This window comes from Aulostomus chinensis, chromosome 24 (genome assembly GCF_037954235.1).
Source record: "Aulostomus chinensis isolate RoL2024-O1b breed Wild chromosome 24, RoL_Achi_v1.0, whole genome shotgun sequence".
NCBI lineage: Eukaryota > Metazoa > Chordata > Actinopteri > Syngnathiformes > Aulostomidae > Aulostomus > Aulostomus chinensis.
In genome coordinates this window covers 8,344,086-8,369,000 of record NC_141343.1, presented here as the reverse complement: position 1 = coordinate 8,369,000, position 24,915 = coordinate 8,344,086, and the positions used below count along the sequence as shown (strand labels likewise).

The 24,915-nt window shown below is 43.5% G+C and overlaps 1 protein-coding gene across 1 annotated transcript in view; it reads left to right on the top strand.

Moving 5' to 3' along the window:
• Positions 1 to 24,915, top strand: part of LOC147238630 (phospholipid-transporting ATPase ABCA1) — a 165,041-nt gene that overhangs the window by 77,047 nt on the left and 63,079 nt on the right. Inside the window, 6 exon segments of the mRNA XM_086198248.1 lie at positions 784 to 911; positions 5,129 to 5,227; positions 5,333 to 5,522; positions 15,883 to 15,977; positions 16,426 to 16,531; positions 22,648 to 22,722. Of these exon segments, the coding sequence (XP_086054374.1) occupies positions 784 to 911; positions 5,129 to 5,227; positions 5,333 to 5,522; positions 15,883 to 15,977; positions 16,426 to 16,531; positions 22,648 to 22,722 (693 nt within the window).

The window sequence follows — 24,915 nt, the reverse complement described above, 5'->3', positions numbered from 1 at the left end:
CCTTTAAATCCCCACTAAAACTCACGAATGCGATAAACTCATGCATTGTTCATGGCAGTGCTTTGGCTTTGTGAGCTTAATGACTTTGTTTTTTGCGGCGCTCTCAATGGAAGAAGTACCAGCTGTCACCTGCAATTATTGTCAGAGGGAGAGAGTGAGAGAGAGAGAAAGAGAGAGAGAAAAAAACACTTCTTTTTTCTCCTTTCTCAGTCTGCCATTAAGCCTTTCACTCTCATTGCTGCTCTTTATCTTTTCTTCCAAGCACATCGCCGTGGCTGTAAATTCAGGACTTTCAATTGCAGCATCTTGAATTGGCCTGGCAAATTGTGTGCGAGGCAATTAATCACGTGTACGCAAACCTCGCCCGAGTGCCAACCTACAAGTGATGAAACATTAAACATATCTTGCCCCCCCCCCCCCCCCCCTTTGCTGACCTTTTTTTTTTTTTTTTGTTAGCTCTAACAATGAAATGTGAATTACAAGACAGAGAAAGAGGATTGACTGGCTGTGAGGAGGTTATGGGAAGCGTGGAAGGTTTTGTTTTTTTGTTTTTTTAAATAACGCCAAACACGAGCCACATGACAGTAATTACACAAGAGTGGTCAGGTGACGGTGAAATATTGAATCCAAATTGTAGAGCACTCACACGAAGAGACCACAAAACGAGCTTTAAACTGACGGTTGTCAAACAAGATATTGTTTTGTGGAAGAAAATCCTTACTTTGTTTTAGTGTAACGGTGATAGTATTTTATCCCTGCGTGACTCTGTCTTTATCCTCCTAGGTGGTCTTGCCTGTCGTCTTTGTGTGCCTGTCTCTCATCTTCTCGCTCATCGTCCCACCGTTTTCTGAATATCCCAACCTGGAACTACAACCCTGGATGTATGGATTGCCTCAAACCACCTTCTTCAGGTAATTTCATAGCATAACAGGAAATGCTTTGTCAGTCTTGTGGTATTCATGAAGTATTTCAATGCTAACAGCAAGGATGGGTATTGGCAAGGACCTCGGGATACTTGGGTCAGGATACAACAGCATCACGATGTCCTGATCTATTGCGATATTGGGAAAAATTGCCTCAAAATTTGGCCAGTAAAGTTTCTCGGCATTTTAAATTTCTCTGCCATGTTTGATTCCGTCTGGCCACTTGTTGGACTGCCTCAGTTACGACTACAGGAAATGTCACCTGGCGTAGTGCGGAAGTCCTATTTCTAATCCTTCCTACAACAAGGCACATTATTCGAAAACTGATGGTTAGAGCTGAAACATCTTTTGAATTAGGGCAATAAAGCGTTGCAATACCTTATACCAGGACAAAAATTCAGACTGTGGTTCACACAAGCGAAAGATAACCTTGTACCTTCTTCTCCAGCCTAAGATGCATCGGTCACGATTGCACCAAAGCTGCAAAAACATCAAAGTGGAGTCCATAATGCACAAGTTTCATCATCTAAATTTGCAATAATCCAAAATTAAATGTTAAATCCCATTGATTTTTTGGTAGAGGGAACCCTTGGTGACATCAGGGATGCACCAAATGGATTTTCTCAGCCAGTCCTGACGATAACTCATAATTTCTTCTCCTGCCCGATATCCAGAAGGGAGAATACATTTTGCACATTTCTCATGTTAAAAAGACATTGGTACCCTGTCGTTTATGCACATCAGAGGTAAGAAAAGGCTAAGATGTGATAAGCAGTGCTGGAAGTGGGTGAATAATATGCAGCTTTATTCCCTTCGACTGAGAATCACAAATGTAATTAGCGTGAAGGTGAACTTCAAAATGCGATGAAAATAAACTGGACCAACTGACAGTTTCTCAGTTGACTTACAGGACATCAAGACCACCTGCAAATCAGTGCACATAATCCCTAGAGGACGTATTCCAAAACCTGGATTCGTAACTTCCTGCCACATTGAGTTCACAACTCGAAGCAGCCCCTCCCTCAGTCACATGGTTGACTCCAAAGTATCCATGTAAAGTTGGACGGGGGAAATATGAGGTTTCCTACCAGCGTTGGCAACGTGTCCAACACTTGGTTTGATGAGACACCCCCCCCCCCCCAGTGGGAGTAGAATCCTGACTCAGAATTGAGTCAAGAGATTTCATCAGAGGCTCCCAACACTTGAACTGCTGATCCTTTTTCTCTCTGGAACTTCTGGGAATTGTAATTTGAGAGCAGTTTTTAATTTCACTGACATTCCCCCTGGCCAATTACCAAATATTGTCTTTTCTCTTGAGTGGAGCGACAGGAGGAGGATTTACTCCATCACTCAGAAACGCCAATGATCATTTTTAGATCGGAGCGATTGAAGGGGATCGCTAATTACGACAACTACGGCGTGGAACAATGTCACTTCAATCCAAGATGCAATGTTCTTTGCGTATTTACATTCTTTGCACAAGATTATTCTTACATCATTTGATTTGATCAGTATCGTCATTTACTCTCTCTAGATGAGCTCCTCATTAGTTCCGGCGCTTCTGTGTATTTGCACAAGCGCTCTTTTTGGAACTATCCTGTAGTTTTATTATCTTGAATATTGTGGTAACCCAGCCATTGTTAATTGCAAAACAGATGGCTGCACATAATCCATTTTTACAATCCGGCCACTTCAATTGCACTCTGGTGGCTAAGGAAAAGGAGCGTATGACCTTCATGGAGACGCCTCTAAATGAGACAATGAACACTGTATTAATCCAAACGGCCGGCCGGGTTGTGGACACTGTTGGCTGAAAGCCATCACGGTGGTCTTTATGAAACACTATATTTTAATTCCCACAGTACTTTTAAGACAAAGGGCAGAGTGTGTGTGGTTAATAATGAGAAAGAAATTGGAATGCAAGACTGTTAAAGTGAGACATGAGGCTTTAAATATGTACTAGACACTCGTAGAATGATGAAAGGCGACGCAAAGCCGCTATCGTAACGTGTGCTTACGCAAGGGTACACGTCAGAGAGCTGAGCTCAGGATGTAAAAAGACTACACATTCACCGATTCTCCCCTCAATTTTGATTCACGCCAGCGGCGTTTCCTTTTTTCTTTTTTTTCTCTCTCTCTTTAAAAAAAAAAAAGCACCGCATTCAAATCCTCATGATGCAAACGTCTTGCTTCCTTTCAGGCCTTCTCGAATGTCAAGATTCGTTCAAGATTAATGATCATCCAAACTCCAGCGCAAAGACAGATTAGAGGACTTGTAAAAACTGTTGTCAATTGTGACAGCAGACACATTCGAAGACTTGTAAAATCGTAACGAAGTGTGATTTAAAACAGATTAGAGAGTGTGTCATGTCCTCCCTACTTACGCAATGCATTTGATCCCCAAAACGCAATGTCAGATGGGAGAGTGAGACGTTCAGTCTTGGTGGATCTCAAACTCAGTGGAGACGGGAAGTCGGGCTTGTTGCACCTCAGCATACTCTCATCATGTCATGATTTCATGAGAACATGGCTTTGTACGAATCCATTCAGCTGTCTAATTTGTTTATTTCATTCACTGACAAAAGAAAAGAAGAACAATATAATATCAACAGAAAGAAGGAGCAGAGAGGAGAAAAATCCTTTTCACTCTTCCCATTTATACCGAGGAGTCAATTTACAAAGTGCGTAGTATTAAAGAAACTAATAAATACAATACATGCAGGTCCACACTCCCACTTGCATTCATTGGTTGTTCGTTTGTGTGTTTTTTTTAATTGGTAATTACATTTCTTCTATTTCTTGAACAGACTGGTTTTAATCATTTTTTAATGTAATCATTTGATTTGGATCCTTGTTTTTTTTTCATCAGATTGTTCCATAAACCGATTCCTTTCACAGAAATGCAACATTCAGTCGATTTAGTCTGAAATCGCTTTTTTTTTTGTTCCCCAAATCTGTTTCAGGACGTTGATTTAGGTTTTTTTTTAATTGTTGTTGTTGTTTTTTTTAAATGAGCTTTAAATGTTGTTGTCAAAATACTGAAAGAATAATGGATTTGTTGTAACTCAATGTAATTTTCGACTGATGATTCTTACGGCTCCTTCAGTTCCACGATGGCACTTTGTCTATCAGCGGTACCGTGGTAGATCTGAGCGCACCATTGCAGTTCACCATTTTTGTGTCTTTGACACCTTAACCGGAACATACAATCCAGTCGTTGGTCTTAAATATGCCTCGGCGTACGGCCGTTCACACACCCATCCCATTTCAGTCAACGTGGTTTAAGGGATGCCTTGAATTTCTTCTGATTTTGGCGCAAACGTCTACTTGTGAAGTGAAAAGCTATTGTGGTCATTCGCTGGGTTGCCATTGGCCTGTTTTTCTACGTGCATTTCGAGGTGTTGCGTGAGAAACGAGAGATGCAAACACAAAGGTTTGCGAAAAATGGAATCCCTAAAGATGTTTGTTTGCTCAGTCGAGGTAAAAAAATATGCATAATATTGTGTACATTGCCAGGGCGCCTGCGTGTTTTGTTTCCAGTTTGTAACTATGACTACTTCTATACTTTTTCATGCCAGGTATCTTTCATCTTCCGACAAAACTAGTTTATCTCCTTCGAACACTTGATGCACCTAATTTGCAATGACTGTTTACTTTTGAAAACTTTCAACAGACTCACTTAACATTGAGATTAAAATCAGGCTGCTGTGTCCTCATATAGTTCTGATTTTCATGGAGTCTCTTGGTTTTCCTTTGTGTGTTTGCAGTTTTTTGTTTTTTGCTTCAGATTCATCTTGTCAAGTTTTATTTTGTATTCATTTCCCTCGTGTGCCTTTTTGGCTTTACAATTCCCGCCTTTGTCTGTTTCCCGCCTTTTTGTATGTGAACCACCTGTGTCTTGTTCATCCGTCGGTCTTCGTCATCCCTGGTCCCTCTGTTTCTCATCAGCCCCTTCCCCGCGCTCGCATTTTCCTGCCTGTTCCTTTTTGTGGCATTCACTGGGTTTGTCGTTCCTGCTTCATTGCAGAAACCACAACATGATTATTTAGGTTCTGACGGACACAGATTTTGCTGTAATTTAGGTTTACACGTTCTTACTTATTTGGGATGCTAGGCTTATTGACTGTTGGTAAAACTACACTTTGTGGGTGACATTGTGCCAGCATACATTTTTAATTCATGCCATTTCCCCCTGATGCTTCCAGCAATGATGGCCCAGGACATGCGGAGGTGTCAAAGGTGGTGGAAACCTTAGTGAACAACCCTGGCTTCGGGACCCGCTGCATGAAGGGAGACCCCATACCGTAAGTGTTTGTGTCTTTGCCAGGAATATCTCTTCCTCTGTGCCACACGAATGACGTGGGTCTATGCCAAAGAGAAATGTATTTCCGTCATTGTTTTTTCTTCAGGAAGTTACCGTGTACCTCCCATGGTTCCGACTGGTTCACCCCATCTGTGGACCAGTCCGTCAGCGATATCTTCCTTAACGGGAACTGGAGCATGTCGAACCCTTCCCCCTCCTGTCAGTGCAGCACTCCTCAACGAACCATCATGTTACCAGACTGTCCACTTGGAGCTGGAGGTCTCCCTCCTCCTCAGGTAGGCCTCTTACATCCGCCGGCACCGTAGGTAGAGTAGCCTTTATGTGCCTTCACGAGCATAATTCTGTTTGTCTGCGACTGCGTCTCTGTTTTAGGCCCATAAACCCTCTGCTGGTTCACAGGCACTGCTCCTGGCTGCCGGTGTGGGTGAAATATGTGAACTTTACTACATATGTGTCAAAGGATATACTGCAAGAGGGGAGTTGAATGATGTAAATGCGAAAAATAAATCAGAGGCACAACAGAACAATAAAAAAAGCTTTTGCTCCCAGTCTAAAAGTCACAGTCAGCATCATTCTGATTTGAAACTAACAATGAATTTGCATTGTCGTGCAAATCTGCTTTTTGTGCTGCCTGCCTTTTGTGAGTGATGCTTCAGGCTATTGATTCCAGTGTAAATACACCAAATTGGTCTAATGAGTCAACTCACCTGACAGAAATACACTTGAAATGTACCAATAACGTGTCTTTTCTATCCTTGGGCTATATGTCAACCCTTCAACTTTTACCATCCTGGAGGACATTCTGTTGACATAATGAGCTCAATGGCCGAGACCTCACATTTTCTGCTCACATCACAACTCCTGGGAGGTTTGCGTGTCTTGTCCTCCACCAGTCAATACCAATCCTTTATAGGCCATTACTCTAACTATATACATGGGCAGATGCAGCCAGGGTGAGCGTTGGATGATCAAACCGGAGGGGCCGCTTGATTCAGCCGGTATCGATGGGCAAGTTACAGAGCCTGCATTCTTGCCCACCAGCTGTCACCTGCTGACTAAACCAATGACGACGCAGAGAGAAAGAAGTGTCTCATTTGGAGCTAAATGGTTTGCACCATCTTCCAAAGATAATGAGAAATCCAAGCTTGAGAGAGAATCGAGGCTGTCACCTCCACTACGATGTCATTTTATTAGATATGGCTTTGTCTGTTGACACAGGCTTTATGGCATGTGCCTGCACCTCCTCCGAGCCCCCGCCCCCTACCCCAATCTGCCAATAATTTTCTCCTCCGGGAGTCTTGAGATGCAGCTTTAGATTTGTTTGCAGCCCAAACGGAGGAAGGAGAAGAGCAGGAGAGAGTTGATACCTGAGATGTGGCTGCATAGCAGCACCACATTCATCGGCTTTCAGTTTCATTTTCCTAAATGACTGTTGGGGAGTAGCTGGCAAATATTGTAAGAGGGGTGGGAATGTCGCTGATGTCGTCATACGGTTTTGACATGTCAGGCATACCCCCAAGAGAATGCACATCAGAGCAGATTTCGATGCCGTAACAGACGAATGCAGGAATTCTGTCTGCACATAATCAGTCTGATCTCAAAAACGACTTAAAACTTATGATGACTTAATGCAGAATCAGTATGTTCCAGACACCTAGAATATAAAAGAAAACAAAGCAATAAAAACCTTAACATATCAATGCACTGAAGGATACCTCTGAAGGGCTCATCTTTGGTGGTAAACCAAGGACATGTTGAGCTCCTGTTCTGGGAATGGAGCGAGTCAGCCTGGTTTTTGACAGCTGGAATTCTCACATTATTTCATACAAAGTTGAGAAGTATGATTTTTTTTTGGGCGTCCATACAAACACAATTGGCCACGGCTTCAAGAAGCAGAGTCGACGTGTTCCAGACACTTTCATAGTAAAATACCCTTAAGATATCAATGCACTGAATTTTATTTATTTATTTATTTTTATAAGCTCACCTTTCCCTGGTTACAAACCAAAGTTCGTGTTCGTCGTTTGGGAGAAATGGCAGTTGCCACGCTTCCTACAGCTGGAATTCTCACAGTTCTTGAAATGGGATACTGTAAAAGTATAAATTTGTCCGGCTTGTCTGTTGGGGCATCCATTGGCCAAAGCAGCATGAGGGTGTGTGTCCTGGTTGCCATACTAACGCCTCCTCTGGGAACTTTAGGGAATAGCATTCTCCTGCTTCCGCGTTACATTCTTCAGGTTAATAAATGCAGCTGATGACTCCATATGGAAGGAAGAATGTAGCAGTCCTGTGCATCAGAGGGGACGGAGCAACAATCGACAGAGACGGGGAAGAAAAACGTGGGGATAAAGTTTGACACATTTTTTACTGTTTTGTTTTTTTTTTAAACCATTGTTACAGTACATTATGTTTCTGCCTTAAAACCCTTTTCTCAACCTGGAAACTCCTGTTTCTCCTAAATGACTGGCTTTGGGATTCAGTGGAGAAAGAGGCATTAACAAGCACACTCCACTCAGAAAAACTAAAAAGGACACATAATGTGCAAAGGCATTCAAAGTATTTTTTTCTCCCAAAAACTCTTCCCAAAGTGAGTTGACGTGTGCGACTCGTGCACCATCTGACACTCCTTTATTTTGCTCCCCATCCCTTTTACTTCCTCTCTATATCCGGCACCTCAGTATGTAATATGCAGTTTCACACTCTCCACGGAGCCGTACCGCCTCATTGAACTTGTGCGAGGCTCGCTGCGTGCTCCTTTTCTGTGACAAGGCCATGTAGGACCACTCTAAAGGAGCAACTGTCCAGGTACCGTCTTACAGAATGATTGTATAGACAGTCAAACAAGAGAAGCGCCCTTTGTGTAACCTTTTCCCATCTCTGACGTTGACTTCGAGCTTCTGACAGCACAGTCATGGAGTCCCCCATTTGTTGAAGCGCTACTTTATCTTTTCTGGTACCCTTCTAGGCTATCAAGGTCTTCTTCTTTTTCCCTCCTCACCTCCCGCTTTATCCATTTAAATCTATCGCTTTTTATGTGGCTTATTTTATACTGCTCTGGTGCTTAACTAGATTTCTACTTTATTGTGTTGTTCCTCTGAGTGTTCAGTCCATTTAATACATTTAGCTTCGGTACAAAGACCATTTACAAAGGCCAGCGTGAGCCAGTGTCTTGTTACAATCACTTGCATCATCTCACTGTATTTACAACCTCTTATTTAGTTAGAATCCAGATCCTTTAAAAGGATCGTAAATGGACTTTTGAATGGAAACAACCTGGAGGACACTGGCTTATTTTCACGCAGAAGGATTATTGTCCTGTGGCTGGGGGAACTTTTACATTTAGGAGAAGAAGCGAGTGGGGAGGGAGTGCATTTCTATGCAACACACATACGGCATGGCCAGTCCACACGAAGCCAGCAAGCTTTACCGACTATAGTCACCGTGGGATTTTGAGGAGAAATAGATGTGCTTGAGATGTGGTCTCAGCACAAGCGAAAATGGTGTTGGTCCAGTTTCTCTAACCCTCTGCACTTCATTCTCTGAGCCCTTTCGCCTCCCTGCTGTTTCAGGGAATGCACTGGTGGGTCATAACCCTCAGTTTGAGACGGAGGCGTATGGAGTGCAGCTACCACACTCAACTCCACAGTACGGAGTCTGGACAGAGCATCACGAGTAACTGAGTATGAGAACGCTGTGTGTCATTATAGGTCTTCATTCACTCCTTAATCATCATCGCTGCATTTCTGTACCTGCAGCTTGTCAGGTAGCACCCACAGACAGCCCAGCACACACCGCCAGGCTGTAGTCCCTTTAAAAAGAGCCCCCCCCCCCCCCCCCCCCCAAGTAAGTAACCTCCAAGTGTAAAATCCTCACACGAGTTTCTTTTATCCTGTCCCTTCTCCGAATATGCCCTTGAGAGACAGAAAAGATTAAAGGGGGGGGACAAAAAAAAAACATTGACAGAGCACAACAGGAGGTAGTGTCAAAATCATTGTTTCTATGGAAATGGCAGGCAACAGTAAGCCCATTATCAATTCTGAGGTATTGACTCTCGTTCACGGGTGATATTTAACCTTCATAGATGAATAGGCAGTCATGCGTGCAGAGGAATTGATAAAGCCGCCACGTTCACCGTATTACGATTGATGTCTTTATCATTTGGATACTGGCCTAACTACAGCTCGCTCGCAAATTACTCTCCTTGGTCTCATCTATCAGGCTATTGAAGTTAACATTGGCTTACCATTTGTGTGTGTGTGTGTGTGTGTGTGGGAGACAGTGTTCAGATGTGGGGAGGGCTTTAAAATACGATTTCTTGCATCTTTACAAGGCAGCATTTTGTCGGTGCGATGTATTTGTGTAGACTCAGAAGTCAGCAGGACAAACATAAGGACTCTCTGATGTTATTAATTCATGACCGCTCCATTGAAAAGCAATATGTCTGATGACAGATTTTCTCCACGATAACAGCTGTTCATCAAATCCGCCCGAAACCCCTGCAAGTTCACCCGCCCACCCTCTCTCTACCTCCCTCTCGCTCCCTCCTTAGCAGGCCCTGTTGATTTGTCACTTTGACTCTCAACACCTGCAGATCCATTTTAGTTTAAAACGACCTGTCCAGAGACCAACCCCTCAGCAGAAAGATAGAGATGCTCCAGAAAAGAAAAAGGAAAAAAAACAAAAAACAAAACAACAAACGCAGAAAGGTCATTGAACTGTGAGGTTGTGGCAAATGGTGGATGAGGTTGTGGCAAAGCAGAACAGAGAGGGGTCAGGGTGAGAATCCATCATCAGCTGTGCAACTTATTCTCTCTCCATCTTGGATAGAATAGCTGCTTCTGGGTAACGTGCTTTGGTTTTTAGTTCGTCGCTGCGTGTCTCAAAAGCTCTGATACGGTACAAACTGAAGGAATGGAGTTAGGGGACAAGAACAGTTGTGTACTTTGAGGAAACTAGGAGTCCCCACGAGGTAGAAGTTCATCTTTCTAACTCCAAAATGAACTGAAGGGTACACAATTGGTTCTCAAAAGCGTAGAAACCCCAACAACAAGCATTTGTACCCCATGAGTTACACACTGGTACCTCCAATTTTGCATTTGTGGCGTGACAGGTTAAAACAAGTCCTGGTGTAACTTGAATATCCCGAGTGATTAAAAAAAAAAAACTTTCTTGAAAGCTTTTTTTGAATCCCAAAACACTGTTCAATGCCGGGTTTGTTTCACGTACAGGATCATCCTTGTTAAATGCACGTTGCGATTTAAAAAAAAAAGAAAAAAAGACATGTTTGAAATTGATTTTATTGAGTAAAGGACTCTGGCACTCTAATTTAAAAGAAAAAAGATGGGATGCACCAGATTTAGCAGATGGCTTGTTTCCATCTGTCGTCCTTTACAACAAACAGAAAAAACACACAACACAATACAAAATACAGTAATAAAGGCATTATAACCATATTTGAAGTGACACACACACACATGAACATAAGGTGAGTGGAGACACTACACGACACACACAGCTGTTATTACGTATTGTATTATTGACCCCCCCATACATACAAGGTATCACCAGACAGACTGATTTTTTTTTTTTTTAACTGCTGAAACTAAATAAATAAATAAAAATCCAACATCCCAGACCCGGAGGAATGAAATATTCCGGGTGAAAATCTTTGAGTCCACGCTGTAATTCATTGAGAACGAAATAACATGAGAACGATCAATGGAAACCAAAATCATGAACCCCAAGAGAGGATGGGATTTTTGCCCGGATGCTCTCGCCACAAGGTCCGGGGGCATGCTCCCGATGAGACAACAGACGGTCCCCAGGACGAACTTCTCTCACGCCTGGATCGAGGCATCAGTCCTGGACAGTCAGTGGAGTGACATGGCGGCAGTGGATGCATCAATACGTGATGTCCCAGAGGTTCTCGATGGGTTCAGGTCTGTGGAACGGGCTGGAGGTCGCATGAGGAGAGGGAAAGGGTCTTGTTGCCACCACCTGCAAAACCGTTCCTTTTATGGGGCTTGTCTTGCTAATTTCCTGCCCTTTCCACCTGTCGTCTGGGAATCAATTTTTCCTGTTGTGCAAATTGAACAATCATTATTGATGATTGACTTGGAGTTACGCTGTGATGATTATGAGTTCCCTTCATTTTGTTTGAACCGTGTGTTACAGTTCATGAAAAGGCCGTTGGAGCAAATGCAGAACTTCAGGTCGGAGGACCTTTGTGAATAAAAGTGGAGAACACATTTTATGTTCCAACGTTTTGTGTGTGTGCGTGTGCGTGTGCGTGTGCACGCAGCATTAGCAAATGTGCAAGCAATTGGCTATGTGTGTGTGTGTATGAAATTAGCAGTAACATTTAAGCTGGAATGAAAGTGCGTTTCTAGATAAATGACATCTCTCAGTATTGTGGTGGGAACCTCAAAGTCTTTTCAGGTTTTGTTTGGGGTTTTTTTTTTTGTTTTTTGAGTCGGGTGCAGATTTCCTCCAAAACATTTTGGAAGCTCAAGCTCAGCGGGCTTTTCTGTTGTAGGGCAGCCAGCTGTCCAGCACTCGCCTGGACGACCGCCCACGTCCTGTATATGAGAATTTCTCTTAGCTTAGCTCGAGTGAGGGGGACAGGATCTCTTCTGTTTTTAACAGGACTTTTACTTGAGCTGACCTCCCACGATATTCACCTCCACCTTTCAGATGGAAACTCAGAAATAAAAACAAAAAAACCATAAGACAGACTGTTATTCAACGCCGTCTTCGTCCTTCCGTACGGTGGCTACTTCACCAGTTGGTTATTCAGATTATAGGCTGAGTGAATATGGGCAGGAGTTTGGGTTGTAAAACCCATTTCTCACAAGCACACGCGATCAAAACTCCCTGGAAGAGCAAAGGTTAAACCCAACCGTATGTATGTATGTACGTTTTTCTTTTGCCGTGTTGCTTTTCTTGGTGTAACTGTTTTTTTTTGTCACTTTCGAAGTGATGTCGAGAAAGCAGAGGCCTCTTGTGTCTCCTTGGTTTACATTCCCCTCACATCCGTAGCTATCAAGTCACTGGTGTGCGGTAGGCAAGTGGGGCACAGGTATCGCGCAATTATGCAACGTTCCCGCCGTGCTTTCTTCTTGATGGTGGATATGGAGCCAGGCCAAAATAATTAAACCCACACTGGCTGTATACGCTAAACTCATTGTACACACAGCGGAGTGTAAAAGCTGTTATTTTGGGCTGTGTTTGTTTCTGGATTCCTGTAGCCTCTCCAAAGAGGAGCATGTTTGTTGAGAGATAAGCCAAGGTTGCTGTGCCGTTTGTCCTCCTTATCTGTGATTCATAAGCCAGATGGTCCTCTTTTCTTCTTCCTCTTTTTGTCTTCTGATTCTTCTCAGCTCTCATCGCGGAATCTTAACACCTCAACTCTCTCTCCTGCATTCCCCACCTCTCTTCCTACTTATGTAATCTTCCTTATTATCTTTTCTCACACGCTCTCTCTCTCTCTCTCTTCCCAACTTTAGACCAGGCGGAATAGCTGGAAAACCAAAATAAAGTGATGCATCTCCAGCGGGAGTTTTATACCCCCAAGATAGGCTGGATTTTTTAAAAAAATATTGTCCCATCCTTCTCCTCGGCTGATGTTTATCTTAGGGTTTAGGTTTTATAAGCGAAAAAAAAAGAAGCAGATTTGAACCAATATATTTTTCGAATGGAAAGAATCCAGGCTAAAGTATTTCCAAGTATATATTTGACAAAAGACGACTTATGAAAGTTATTGCAACATACGACAAAACCATCGATAATTCAAAGGCCCATAAACTGTTCTGCGTATTTCTGTGCTTTATAAAACCCAATAACTGAAGAAAAGCCTTTGGGGTTCTTTTGATGAACACGATGACCCTCGGTTCTTTTTCGACGGGAGAAAATTCAAACTTCCGTGAAAAAAGTTTGTCAGTTTCGATTGAGAACCTCGATAAAGGGACAACTTGTGTTCCTCTGTTTTCTTGCGTGACAGCGAACGAAAGATGAGATGCAGCCTATTGGAGCACATAACCAGACCAGCAAAACACGAAACAAAATAAAGCTATAACTCCGGAATTCTTTGGTGTATTTCAGTCTGGATTAAAATCCAGTAATTTAAGTAATTTACTGATCTATTTAACATTTTTAACCGCCGAAATGATCTGCAGCTGGAGCTCCGTCTCTCGCTCCTGATTTTCATCCCGCTGATTTAACATCTGGAACTCTGCCGGCAAGGCGAGGCTATCTGTCTGTGGATTTTGTTCTCCGGTTCCCTCAGAGCCTCGTCATGATTCAAAGCCTCCCTCGCGGTGCCGCTCCAGGATGGTGTTCTTGGCGTTTCCGTTCCTCAGCGTCCGTCCGGACCTGGGCGAGAACATCCACACTTTTTCCCGGCAGGTTCCTTTGTCAGCCTCGCTAACCTGATGCCTGCCTCTCGCTCTGTCTCAAACGACAGGCCTGCTCCTCTTTTTTTCTACCGTGAGCCGGCGTCTCTCACATTCGATGATCTGGAACATCCAAGACTTTTCCTAAACATCTAGGCCCGGAAACTGGGAAAGTTTTTTTTTTTTTTTTTTTTAATTTATTTATTTATTTTTGTATTTGTGTGACATTTCCAGGTCTTTCATGACTATCTGAACCCTTAGAAGAAAAACAAACATGGAGGTAACTGGTGAAGCAACACACAATGTTTACTCTAAGCTTGCACATCATGCTGTCTATACACACAAGGAGATAACCAGTGTAACAGGGGGTACATTGGTAAATTGCATTGCTGTTGGCGGTCTCCATTGCACTTTATCATGGATCCCTCTGCTAATTAGCATAATGTTACTTCTATAAATAAGCTGGGCTAAAGCAGCTTGGGGTGTGTGTGTGTGTGTGTAAGTCTACACGTGGCAGACTGTCTTCACGGCAGTGTGTCGCGCACTCTCCTAATTGGATATTTGAATGTACCCATTTATCCACAGAGAGGCATCTAATTACGGTCCTTTGACATTCGACACAGCTTCCTTACTTTTCTTTTTTTTTAAAGGGGAGGGGGAGCTTTGAGCCAGGCTTCCCGTAGCCAAACTTAATTGACTCTTGTGTTGAGAGCATTTGATATCACCTGCAAAATGTTCTCACTCTCAGGTTTTGTTGATTTGGTTCCAAGTGGATGAGCTTGAGTTAGCGCTGGAGCAGCGGCGCCTCTCATGATGCTGCCTGAGGAATAATTCATGAAAAACCTGAACCTTCTTTGGCGTGAACGTCACAAAAACGCCAACTGGAGATAAACATGGATGTTTGAACACAACATATAGTCATCTTAAATGCCGTTTTCTGCTTCTTTTAATTGTCCAAAAGTCCATTTCTGAATAAATTCCAGCTCGTGGGCCTGTGACCATGGCATTTCAGGCAGAGGAGACCTCCCATGGTTGCATGCTAGCTGGCTAACTTTGCTGTTACATCTAAAAGATGCAAAAAGTTGGACTGAACTTGGTACAATGATGTAAGCTAATCGGTATATATGTATTTTTATTTTGTTGAATATTGTGAACATTAGGACAAAGGATACGAACCAAAAGTTTTAAAGGATTAGAATATCCGCGTCTGCTTCAATGCTGCTCCGCCTCCAGCTGCAGCAGTTCGTCCGTGTACCCGAGCCGTCCGCAGAGACGAGTGTCCGTGGCGATGCTCTGCTCCCCCATCATCGTAGCTTCTGAAAAAGTCAATCCACCTCTCATTCAACTCGACCTCATTCTGAAAGAGATGAACAAGTTTCTCTGCAAATTCCAACACTTAGGGAAAATGCGCTTGCGAGGTATAGCAAGCTCGGCAAAAAAAGATCTGTGATACTACACTCACTGACTGGAGAGCAAACGGGACAACCACAGATGCTGGCGATGCAAGTATTTTATAGGATTACAGTGGAAAGGCAGGAGATATGAAATTAGAACCTCTGTTACGTATCACGGTTGACCGGTTGGATCTGCCCTCAAAATCCAAAAGCACAGGAAGGAGTGAAACCGTCACACGATGTTGTTCAAAAAGTTAGCATGTATACAAAAGAACTTCTCAACGATCATTTTCCAAAATTTATAAGGTGTTTGGAATCAAATCGCTGAATTTCCTTTACACGTACTTTAATTTTGCTTTTACTGGCTGCATCATTTCACTTTACTTCGGCCTCAATGTTCTAATAAAACTTCAATTTCAACAACAACAAAAAAAGTCCTTCACAGCCAATGTGTGTGTGGTTTAGTTAACAATACGGTGAAGACATGAAGTAGTGTGGGGTATTTTTACAGTTTGTCGTGCTTTCCCTCCATCAGAGTTTAATAAATGACTTGGGACGGGTGTTTTTTTATGTATTTGGCGCATTTTGACGCTGCAAAACAGCACTATTTAAGCTAGCTTGGCCATGTAGGCGACTGGTCGTCTACAGGATCAAATGCACTCATGATCTACCCAAGCGTCCAGAAGAGAAACGTTAATTTTTTTTTTCTTATTAGGTAACACCGCATCAGTTTCAATCTTGTTTACAGGTTCTTTCTCCTGAGAAGAAAAGAAGGGATTCAAATTGTAAATAACAAACTTAACTTTAAAAAATAAATTTATCAATAAAGTTGTATGATTTTCTTTTTCCAGAGGATCCAGAACACCACAGACACGCTGCTGGATTTAACTGGACGGAATATGACCGACTTCCTGGTCAAGACTTTTGAGCGCTCAGGGAAAACAAGGTAACGTACGATGTTTGAATATCCCGCAGCATTTAAGTAGGGGGAAATATCCACAACAGGACTCTCCGGTTGCAGGAGAAGCTGCTTTTGCTTCTTTTTTTTTCTTCTTCTTTTTTATATCTGGGCAGCCATTGTGGCGTTGCTGCCTCCATTTTCAGATGATCACTTGAAAGTAGTTTGAATAAAAGCCATTTCAGTCTCAATTGTCATTGTGTGACAAACCCTGCTGGGCCATTCTTTGAAATACTCCTGCTCAGTCATTTTCCTACATGAAGAAAAACTTCAGGAAGCTGTGGGACTATGTTTGATCGCACATGCAGAACATATTGTCCACATTTCCACTTTTCACTGCACCGTCTAGGGATGTGTGCCGGCGCGCGCTTGGCATTGCTCGTGTGTTTCTCACCCTCGTCGGAACCTCTTTCCACTTTTTTTCCTGCCCCTCCAGGTACGGAGGGATTTCTGTCGGAGGAGTGAACTCCCAAGTCCATCTGACAGAGGCAGAGGTCGAAGCCACGTTCAGGGATCTGAAGAGCCTGTTCGGTTCATCTCAGGTATACGATGAATCATGGCGTTCAGAGTCACTGCAAGTATCTGCAACCTTCAGAATTAATTTTTTGAAAATGCATCTCCCGCAAGCCGCAGATGGTTTCTAATACGGCCTTTGACCTCTAAGATGCTCCTGATCCTCGGCACATTGTGTCACGTACTTGATTTTCATTTGTCAGTCTTTAAAAAAAACAAAAACAAAAACTGTCCACATGGTCCTCTGTCATTTCATGTCCAGTTTTACTGTTAAATGTCCCACAAATCCTGCAAGCAGAAACATCACCGCGCTCATGAAAAGGTTACAACCTTCGATAGCAACAACAACGCTTTCACTCCACACGATAAAGAAAATTGCTTCGAAAGTTCCAGACACGCCGATCCTGTTTCGCAATCGCTGATGGCAGTGTATGTTGTAATTTCGCCCTTTAAATGTCAGGAAAAATCCTTTGCTGCCGATTCAAGACCTGGTTGTTAAGAGTAGGAAAGGCTTTGTATTGCAGTAACGTGCCTAGAATGCACCTGACCACGCCTCTTGCTACAATCGACACGCACGAGTAAATTGGCAACTTAACGAGAGGAAAGTGCAGCTGCGCCAGTCAGAAACAAGTCTTGGGTCCCGTCAGCCATGTCTGACCACTTAGCCTCTGGGAGGAGGAGCCTGTATTTCAGGATTTAGGTGAAGCCAACGGATATCTGGCCCATGACTTTCCAGTTCCGTCTGCCGCCAATAGTTTACAGTCCTTATAGCAACTTGAGACGTTTGCGTGGAGTTGAAAGACGGCAAATACGAGAGGGATCTTTCAAAAATATTCACATTACACTCAGTTAAGAGTTTAAAACGACGAGGACAGCTTTGTTCAACCATCAGGCCATCTTCCCCCTCTCTTCTGCGCTCCTCACCGGCTGTTTATGTGGACGCAACCGATGTCCGCTCAAACGCGACCCGATCAGAAACCAGCTCCCCCGTCCAAAACGTTTTTTTCTCCCTTTCCAGATTCCGTATTTATAAACAGAATCTTTCGATGGAGATTCCTCTGAATCTCGCAGGGAGACCTGCGCCGCGGCCGCTTTGCCCCAAAACTGTTTGGAAAACACATTTGAGGCTTCATGGCAGCAGCTGGAAGTCCACTGCAGTTGAGCGTGTGTATGTTCTGGTACTTTGGTTAGACCTGGCCTTGTCTGTCCTCCATGACTAACAGAGTAGAACTGTTTCGCAGTGTTGTCATTTAGAAAGCGAAGCTGCTTTTCTCCCGTCAAGGCTGTATTTGCCGGTCACCTTTTGACTGTGCTGCTTCTAATTGGAGCTCCTCGTTCAGTTAGCTTTGTATCTTGGTTACGAGTCTTTTTTTTCTTTTTTTTCTTTTCCCTTGTAGTGGACGTTTGGACCTCACTGAATTTTTTTTTTTTTTTTTTTTTAAGTTGTGAAAGAAGAAAGCCAGCAAAGGAGAGAGGAGGTTTAGGCTGAGTGTCCATGGCAACAAGCTGTGATTGTCTGCACATCGCTTTGAATAAATCAAGGAATCTGGGTCTGCACTGCGCGAGTACACACATTAATACACACACGCACACAAACACACACGCAATCCTGCCGACCTTTTCACTCTTACATTTATTCAACTTTATCTACTTCAACACGCTGGATACAATTCTGAATACAGTCGTAGTGTGTCTTGAACTTTATACCAACTCCTTCCACTGTTTCTCTCTCAGCCTCTCACTCTCTCTCTCTCTCACACACACACACACACACACACACACACACACACACACACACACAGTCTCATTAACGTTTGAAATTTTGGACCCTCAAACTGCTTTGAGATCAGCACATTGCTTCGCCCTAAGGCACCGCCAGTCTCATTCCTACCCATTTTTTTGTGTGTCTCTTGGTTCTTGACGCTAATGTGACTTTAATTCGTGCAGCAGTGATGATGTAATCCCAATGGCTGTGCATTAACTCTGTATTCCTTGTTACGGAAGTGCCACACTGTCCTTGGGAAAATGTCTGGCACTCTGCAGGCATTGTGATGTGCAGCGCTAACTGGAGGAAGCATGTTCTTCCTCTCTGAGCCCACCTGTGTAGACCGGGGAGTGGGACTTGTGTTTATTTATTTATTAATTTATTTTGTTGTTCTCGTCCTCTAATTGCATTGTGCCTCGTGAGTAGGAGTAAGGGTTCTGTGTTGCAGGATGTGACGGCAACACTGAGAACAAGAAATCCCTTGTGCTGGCAATTGTATAATTAAGCCAGAAATTGTATCTCAGATGACACAATGTCTGGTGTTAAGGTCATTACTGTTCCCAGAAATTGTTTCCCGACCCCCGCAAACAACACGTTGTTTTCTGTGCGCCTCCGTGTCAGCACAGCCGTTGACTGGAGGACTTGTGTTTTCGGGCCGTCCATCCCGTTCTTGTTAATGCAGCGTCTCTTGAATATGTTCAAGGAATGTCTTCCAAGTCCACTGGGATTCAAAGATGAGCTGAGAGGATTTCTGTAGGAAGCGGTCACTGTCACCTTGAAATGTGATAACTGTGGAAAGCAATGAGATTTTTCTTGTCCGTACTTGCCACAGACGTCCGCTGGGAACGAAGGATGAACTGAAAAGATCTTCGCGGTCAAAGGTCAAGGTCACTGCCACCTCATAAACGTGATGTTTCTGGTAGATTTTGAGATCTATTTTTTTTAACTTCACCCAAATCTGTGACCAGTGTCCACTGGGACTCGAGGATGAGCGGAAATAATTCTGTGTCTGTCCCCTTTCATATTAATTGATACACTCAATCGTAACATTCATGTTAATTAATATTGTTTCATTCAAAAAGAGGAACATGTTAAATCTTGCTGAAAAGATTTTGGGGGTCAAGGTCACGGGAGCACATCATGGAGGCACGAATGTTGTGTGGCTTTATAGTTCCGATTATTTTAAATCCTTCAGAAAATCTGGCTCCAATTTAACAAAGCGTGAGCTTCTTCCTGACAGGACACACACACACACACACACACGCTGACACAGTGCTGTCACACAGAGCGTATGACAACACTTTCACACAGACCGTTTGACTGCTGAACTGTGCGGCCCACTTTGTAATTGTAACCACCGCGCGCTTGCTAGGCTTCATTGTGTGCTGTTAGCCGTAGCAGCGCTGGGTTCACTTGGCCAAACCAGCATTGTCGTCGTCCTTCAGCGGGGAGGATCTGGTCAAGGATTAGACTCAGGCAGCTGCTGGGTTCCGGCTCATCTTGTTCTAGACACCGCTAATCCTCGAGAAGGCCCCTGAGGGGTGTGGTCCGACGGCATGATGCGAAACAAAAGTGAGGTAAAACACTGAGAGCGCTCGGAGAGGCCAGGGTCTGGACTATTTCCTGAGAAGTAAGTGAGCGGAGAGTAAATTGCTGCATCTTTTTGCTTTTACACGAAGGATCCTAAAACGCTGTCATACAATAAAAAAAATAACCCCGCTACGTTGGTCCACAAAGATCCAAATGATGCCGCGCCAGGGCGGACATTCACACGGCACGCTGGTATTCCACAACAGAGTGCATCATGAGCTCTTCCATCGTCGCACTCCTCCATCGTTTTACACAGACTGGTGCTTTGGCTGCGGTGTTGACACCTTCTGTCCCTGAGTAAAGTATTAAAAGTACCCGCAAGCAACTGAAATAGTGTCTCAGCTGCTTCTATACCGCTGCTAAGTTAGTCAAAATCCTCCTAAATTCAGAAATAGTTAGGGAAGACTGCGAGCGGCCTGTCTGGGTGCTCTGGCTTCCTCCCATAGACCAAAAACATGGGAGCTGGCTGAATCAGTGATGATCCCCTCCATCACAGTAGACAATGTGCTGTTACAGTCAACCCCAAAACTGATTGAAATACTAGAAATGGCTAAATACAAACGGAAGAATATGAAAGTGACAATTTACGGTGTCTCGAACAAGATGGAGGATGAAAACCAAGTAAAATAGAATTAAAAAAGAAAAGGAAGCTGACATCTAGGCTACGCAGGACAAGTTCAGGTCATTCTTCAGCTCGTACGTATCTTGGTAATCATACAGTAGATAATAACCAAAAGGTGAAGGGGGAAAAAAAAATAAAAAAAAAATCATTCCACCTATTTTGTTTGAATCCAGCTTCCACCCTCAACTCATTTGCCACCCGCGCTCACGAATCTAAATCTGCTTGTGTATTTCTGTAGATTTATTTCTCTAGAATCCAGTGAAACTGCAGAAACATTTTAAATCATTCAATGCTGAATTGATTTTTTTTTAACCTTAAATATGTAGGCTCAACGAGTCAGGTCATCTCATAAGAATGAACTAAAAGTTAAAAATAAAACGAATTGTAAACCGCAAATCCTGTCTTCTACTTGAGTCGAAAACAAAGCCGCTTTATTACAGCACCAATCAGAATCGGTACTTAAGTCACAGTTCTGCATAACCAATTTCTGAAGCCTCGTTTTCTTGGGTAGCAGTGATCGGTGACGCTAAATTGGCCGAGTGTTTCGGCCGACGCCGGCTCGGCGCTGGCCCATTGTCGGAGCCTTGGGATCGTGTGTAAAGAGAGAGATAAATAAAGACTGCGTTGGCTCCTTTGCACTTAAGCTCATGAAGGTGAACCTGAAGTCGCCCGTAACACCGGATCACGATGAAGTCATCAATGGGTTTTATCGCGGAGGAAGTTCGAACATCCCATTCTTGACTTGTAGGTACCATGGGAGCAGGTGCAATGAAAATTTCAGCCTGGTTCCTAAAAACAAAAGTCCCTCGCGATCAATTTCATATGTAGCTTGTAGGTTATTTTGTGTGTGTGCGACATGTAATAATTTTTTTCCCCCAGAAATATCTAATTTTATTTATTTTTTTATAAAGATTTTTAACAGCAGAATTAAAAAGCATAATATGCAATTGACCACCCGCCTTCCAATAAGACGAGTTGACACGCAAGAGTACAAGGAAGGGGTTAAAATATGTAACTGGGCAAAGAAACAAATTAAAACCTCATTTAATAAAGAAACAAGCAACAAGTTCCTAGAAATGTGGGGAAAACGCAAATAAATTGAGGGTTTTATTCAATTTATGACATAACTTAGCAGTTTTTGTTTTCTGCGTGCTGCTTTTCTTGGGTTTTATTCTCGGGCCGCTCTTTGCGTGTGATGTCACCCGAGGCCCTGGATTTACAGCCAATTAAACGCCCGATGTCGCAGGTGTCACTCGAAGTGGACAGAGTTGGAAACCGACATGTAGACATTGACTTGTGACAGAGGAGGGAACGGGGCATTTTTAAAGATGTCAGGTTTCCACGTGGCAGAGGAAGGAAGAACAGGCACCGTTGGCGCTCTTGTCCTTGCGTGTCAAGTGTGGATGTGTTTTGAACTCCTCCTTCTCACACCGTCTTCGCACCTGAGCGCACGCCGCATTCTCGGGGATGTCTCTCTTGATTTTTCTCACCTTATTTTTTTCAAAACACCCCCCCAACCTTTCCTCCCCCACCACCTCCTCTCCTCTACTGCCACACGATGACAGTCGGGTCCAGCATTTGCATTTATATCACACATGTAATGCGCCGTGCGCTCTTATTGCGAGCACGAACGGCGTGGCATCACCATAACGGATTGAAAATCACGAGCCTGTCATCTGGCGCGCTCACCCGAAGGCTCATTTCACGTGCACTTTTTTTTTTTTTGTAAACGCAGCCTGTCCGCTTCATCCTCCCTCCGCCATTTTTTTTTTTATCTCCTCAACAAACAGAGCAGACACTTTGTACTCCACATGAACAATTAGAGTCCAGCCATGCTGCTCAAACCTGATTGCTACATCTGGTAATTAGGCGATTTCTGTGTCGACTGTGACTCTCGATGTCATGTTCTTCCCCCTCATCTCATGATTTTCATTATTTCGCACTATTTAATAAAAGAGGAAAACCGAGGACTAACCAAACTAACAAGGGAGACCCCCCCCCCCCCCCCCTCAAGTCGGTGGGCAATAAGTGGCTCAGCGAACCCAAATGCTCTCCAGAACTCTTGATTCTTGTCTCCCTCAGTCTTGTGTTTTGCATTTCAAAGAGCTGTAGTGGTTTTCCAACTGTATCCAATTAAGTCTCAGACTTGTTTTCCTCATCTTCATTAGGAAAATGTGACTGATGAGATCTTCCAGGCGGTTGAGACTCTGCTGAAGAGACTGGGAACCAGGGACAACGTGAAGGTATTGTATTAATTGGAGTGTGACTCGCTGCTCTCCTATAAAATTAGATCCCATTAGAGGAAAGTTTAATGATGGCAGAAGCGAGATTTGGGGAAGGAATGGTGGTAATGAACAAAAAACAGGATATCGATGGAGACGCGCGAGGACGTGACCTCATCAAGTCTGCTCATCTTCCAACGTGTTTGGACGCCGTAGTTTTCTCTAGGGCTGCAACTACGGACTGGTGGATGCACGAGGCGATTGAAGGAAGATTAATCAACTATTTTCAGAATCAATACATTTAGATTTTTTTTTTCTACTCCGCTGGGTTCAGTTTCTTAAATATACAGATTTCCCGTTTTGTAACTGAAGAGATTCTTTTACGCCATTTGGGTTTTGGCAAATTGTGATTTGAGCATTTTTTCCTCACTTTTTGTTTTTTGTTTTTTCCCCCAAGGAAACATCAGTCAATCTTGAAAATAGCCGAGATTTATTATTGATGACATGGACACCCTATTCCTGTGTTAATCTTTTAATTAAACCGATTCAGATCATATCCCGCTGACTAAAAACACAAAATCAGGCACCTGTAGGAAATGTGTGTACGTAGGAAAATGTTCCTTCACAGACCCCGAAGTGTGTGTGTGTGTGTGTGTGTGTGTGTGTGTGTGTGTGTGTGTGTGTGTGTGTGTGTGTGTGTGTGTGTGTGTGCGCGCGCATACGCGCGCGCGCGCGCGGGGCGGGGGGGGGGATGCGCCTGCCAGTTCTCTCGTACAAAGAATACTTTATTTGGAATATCCCAACCAATATGTAAACCAGAATATTCCAACAGCTGGGACGTGTGTAAACACCTCATTCAGAATATGAACTCATTGGAATACGGTGCCCAAGTAGATGCAGCGCATGGTTGAAGTCACTGTTGCCACCCGACATTCCGACTCCCACATGTTGAAGTGTCATGCTACAGATTGAGTGGAAGCTCAATTCTCCTGTTTAGAGATTCAGTCGTTTTTGTGTGTTTTTAATTTTAAATGTTTGCCTGAAAAATGCACAAAATAGGGAAGGACACTTAGTGACTCTTAAACTCACGACTGACCGGATGGAAAGTCCGGCCTCGAGATGTCGCTCCGTTTTGTTTTGTTTTTTGTTTTGTTTTTGTCCTCCTCTGCTACTCCTACGTTGCCTTTGCCGCCATTTTACTCGATCCGAACCAGCAGATGCAAACGCTTCTAATTTGCTCCAAAGTTGACTCCTGGATTAGCCCGCCACAACTTCTGTGCCATCCAAAGCAACTTAATCACTGCAGAAGTTAAGAGTTGATGCAACAACAAAGACACCTGAATTCATGGCTGTAAAAAGGAAAGGTAGGGGAAGGCAAGGTGGCTTTGCTCAAAAATTCAAAATAGATATCATTTAAGCCATTTTATTTTTTTGGCTATGATTTAATAAGTGCAACCTTGAGCTTCCCCGAACAGCAATAAATTAAAGTAAGCTGTGTCTTACCAAGTTAGTCTGTCTCAAAGATGGTGTTTTAACGCTTGGAGGTGATATATCCTGCCTGAGCGGAGAGTGGAACTCCTCCCCAAAACAGTTTGTACCTAATTAGTAAGTGGAATTACGAGCCAGGTTTGCCGTGGAACTTGTTTTTCACCGGCGCTGTACACCCACTCCTTTATGTAGCAAACACTTCTGCTGTGGCGAAGACATCAAATGGTGTTTAAGCAGCAGACCTTTCAGACACTAAAGGGTGAATAAAATGTAACAGGAAGGAATAATATCGGTTTTAGTTGATCTGCGTATGCTAGATATAGCCGTGTGTGTGTGTGTGTGTGTGTGTGTCAAGTCTCCTCATCCCCCTCCTGATACCGTGTTATATTAGGCTGACACTCAAACACCCTCCACTCTTAATTAGCAGTGCACTATCAGCGGGGAGTTCTCGCTGGCTGCCGCTCTCTTTCATCCATTCTTTTTCTTCTACACCCCAGCAGCCACAGAATTGGAGAATCACTTACATTAAAGAGAAGAGGGTGCAAAAAAAAATGTTTTCTTTTTTTTCTTTCTCGGGTTCTTTAACTCAGCCTCGGCTGCTCGCACGCCACACCACTTCACTTGTAGGACTTTATCTGCCGTCAAATTAGATGCCCTTTTTTTTCTGTGTCGCTCCCAAAATGTTTGACCCGTCTTTTCAAATCTCTTTTGTACGGCAAGTGGACA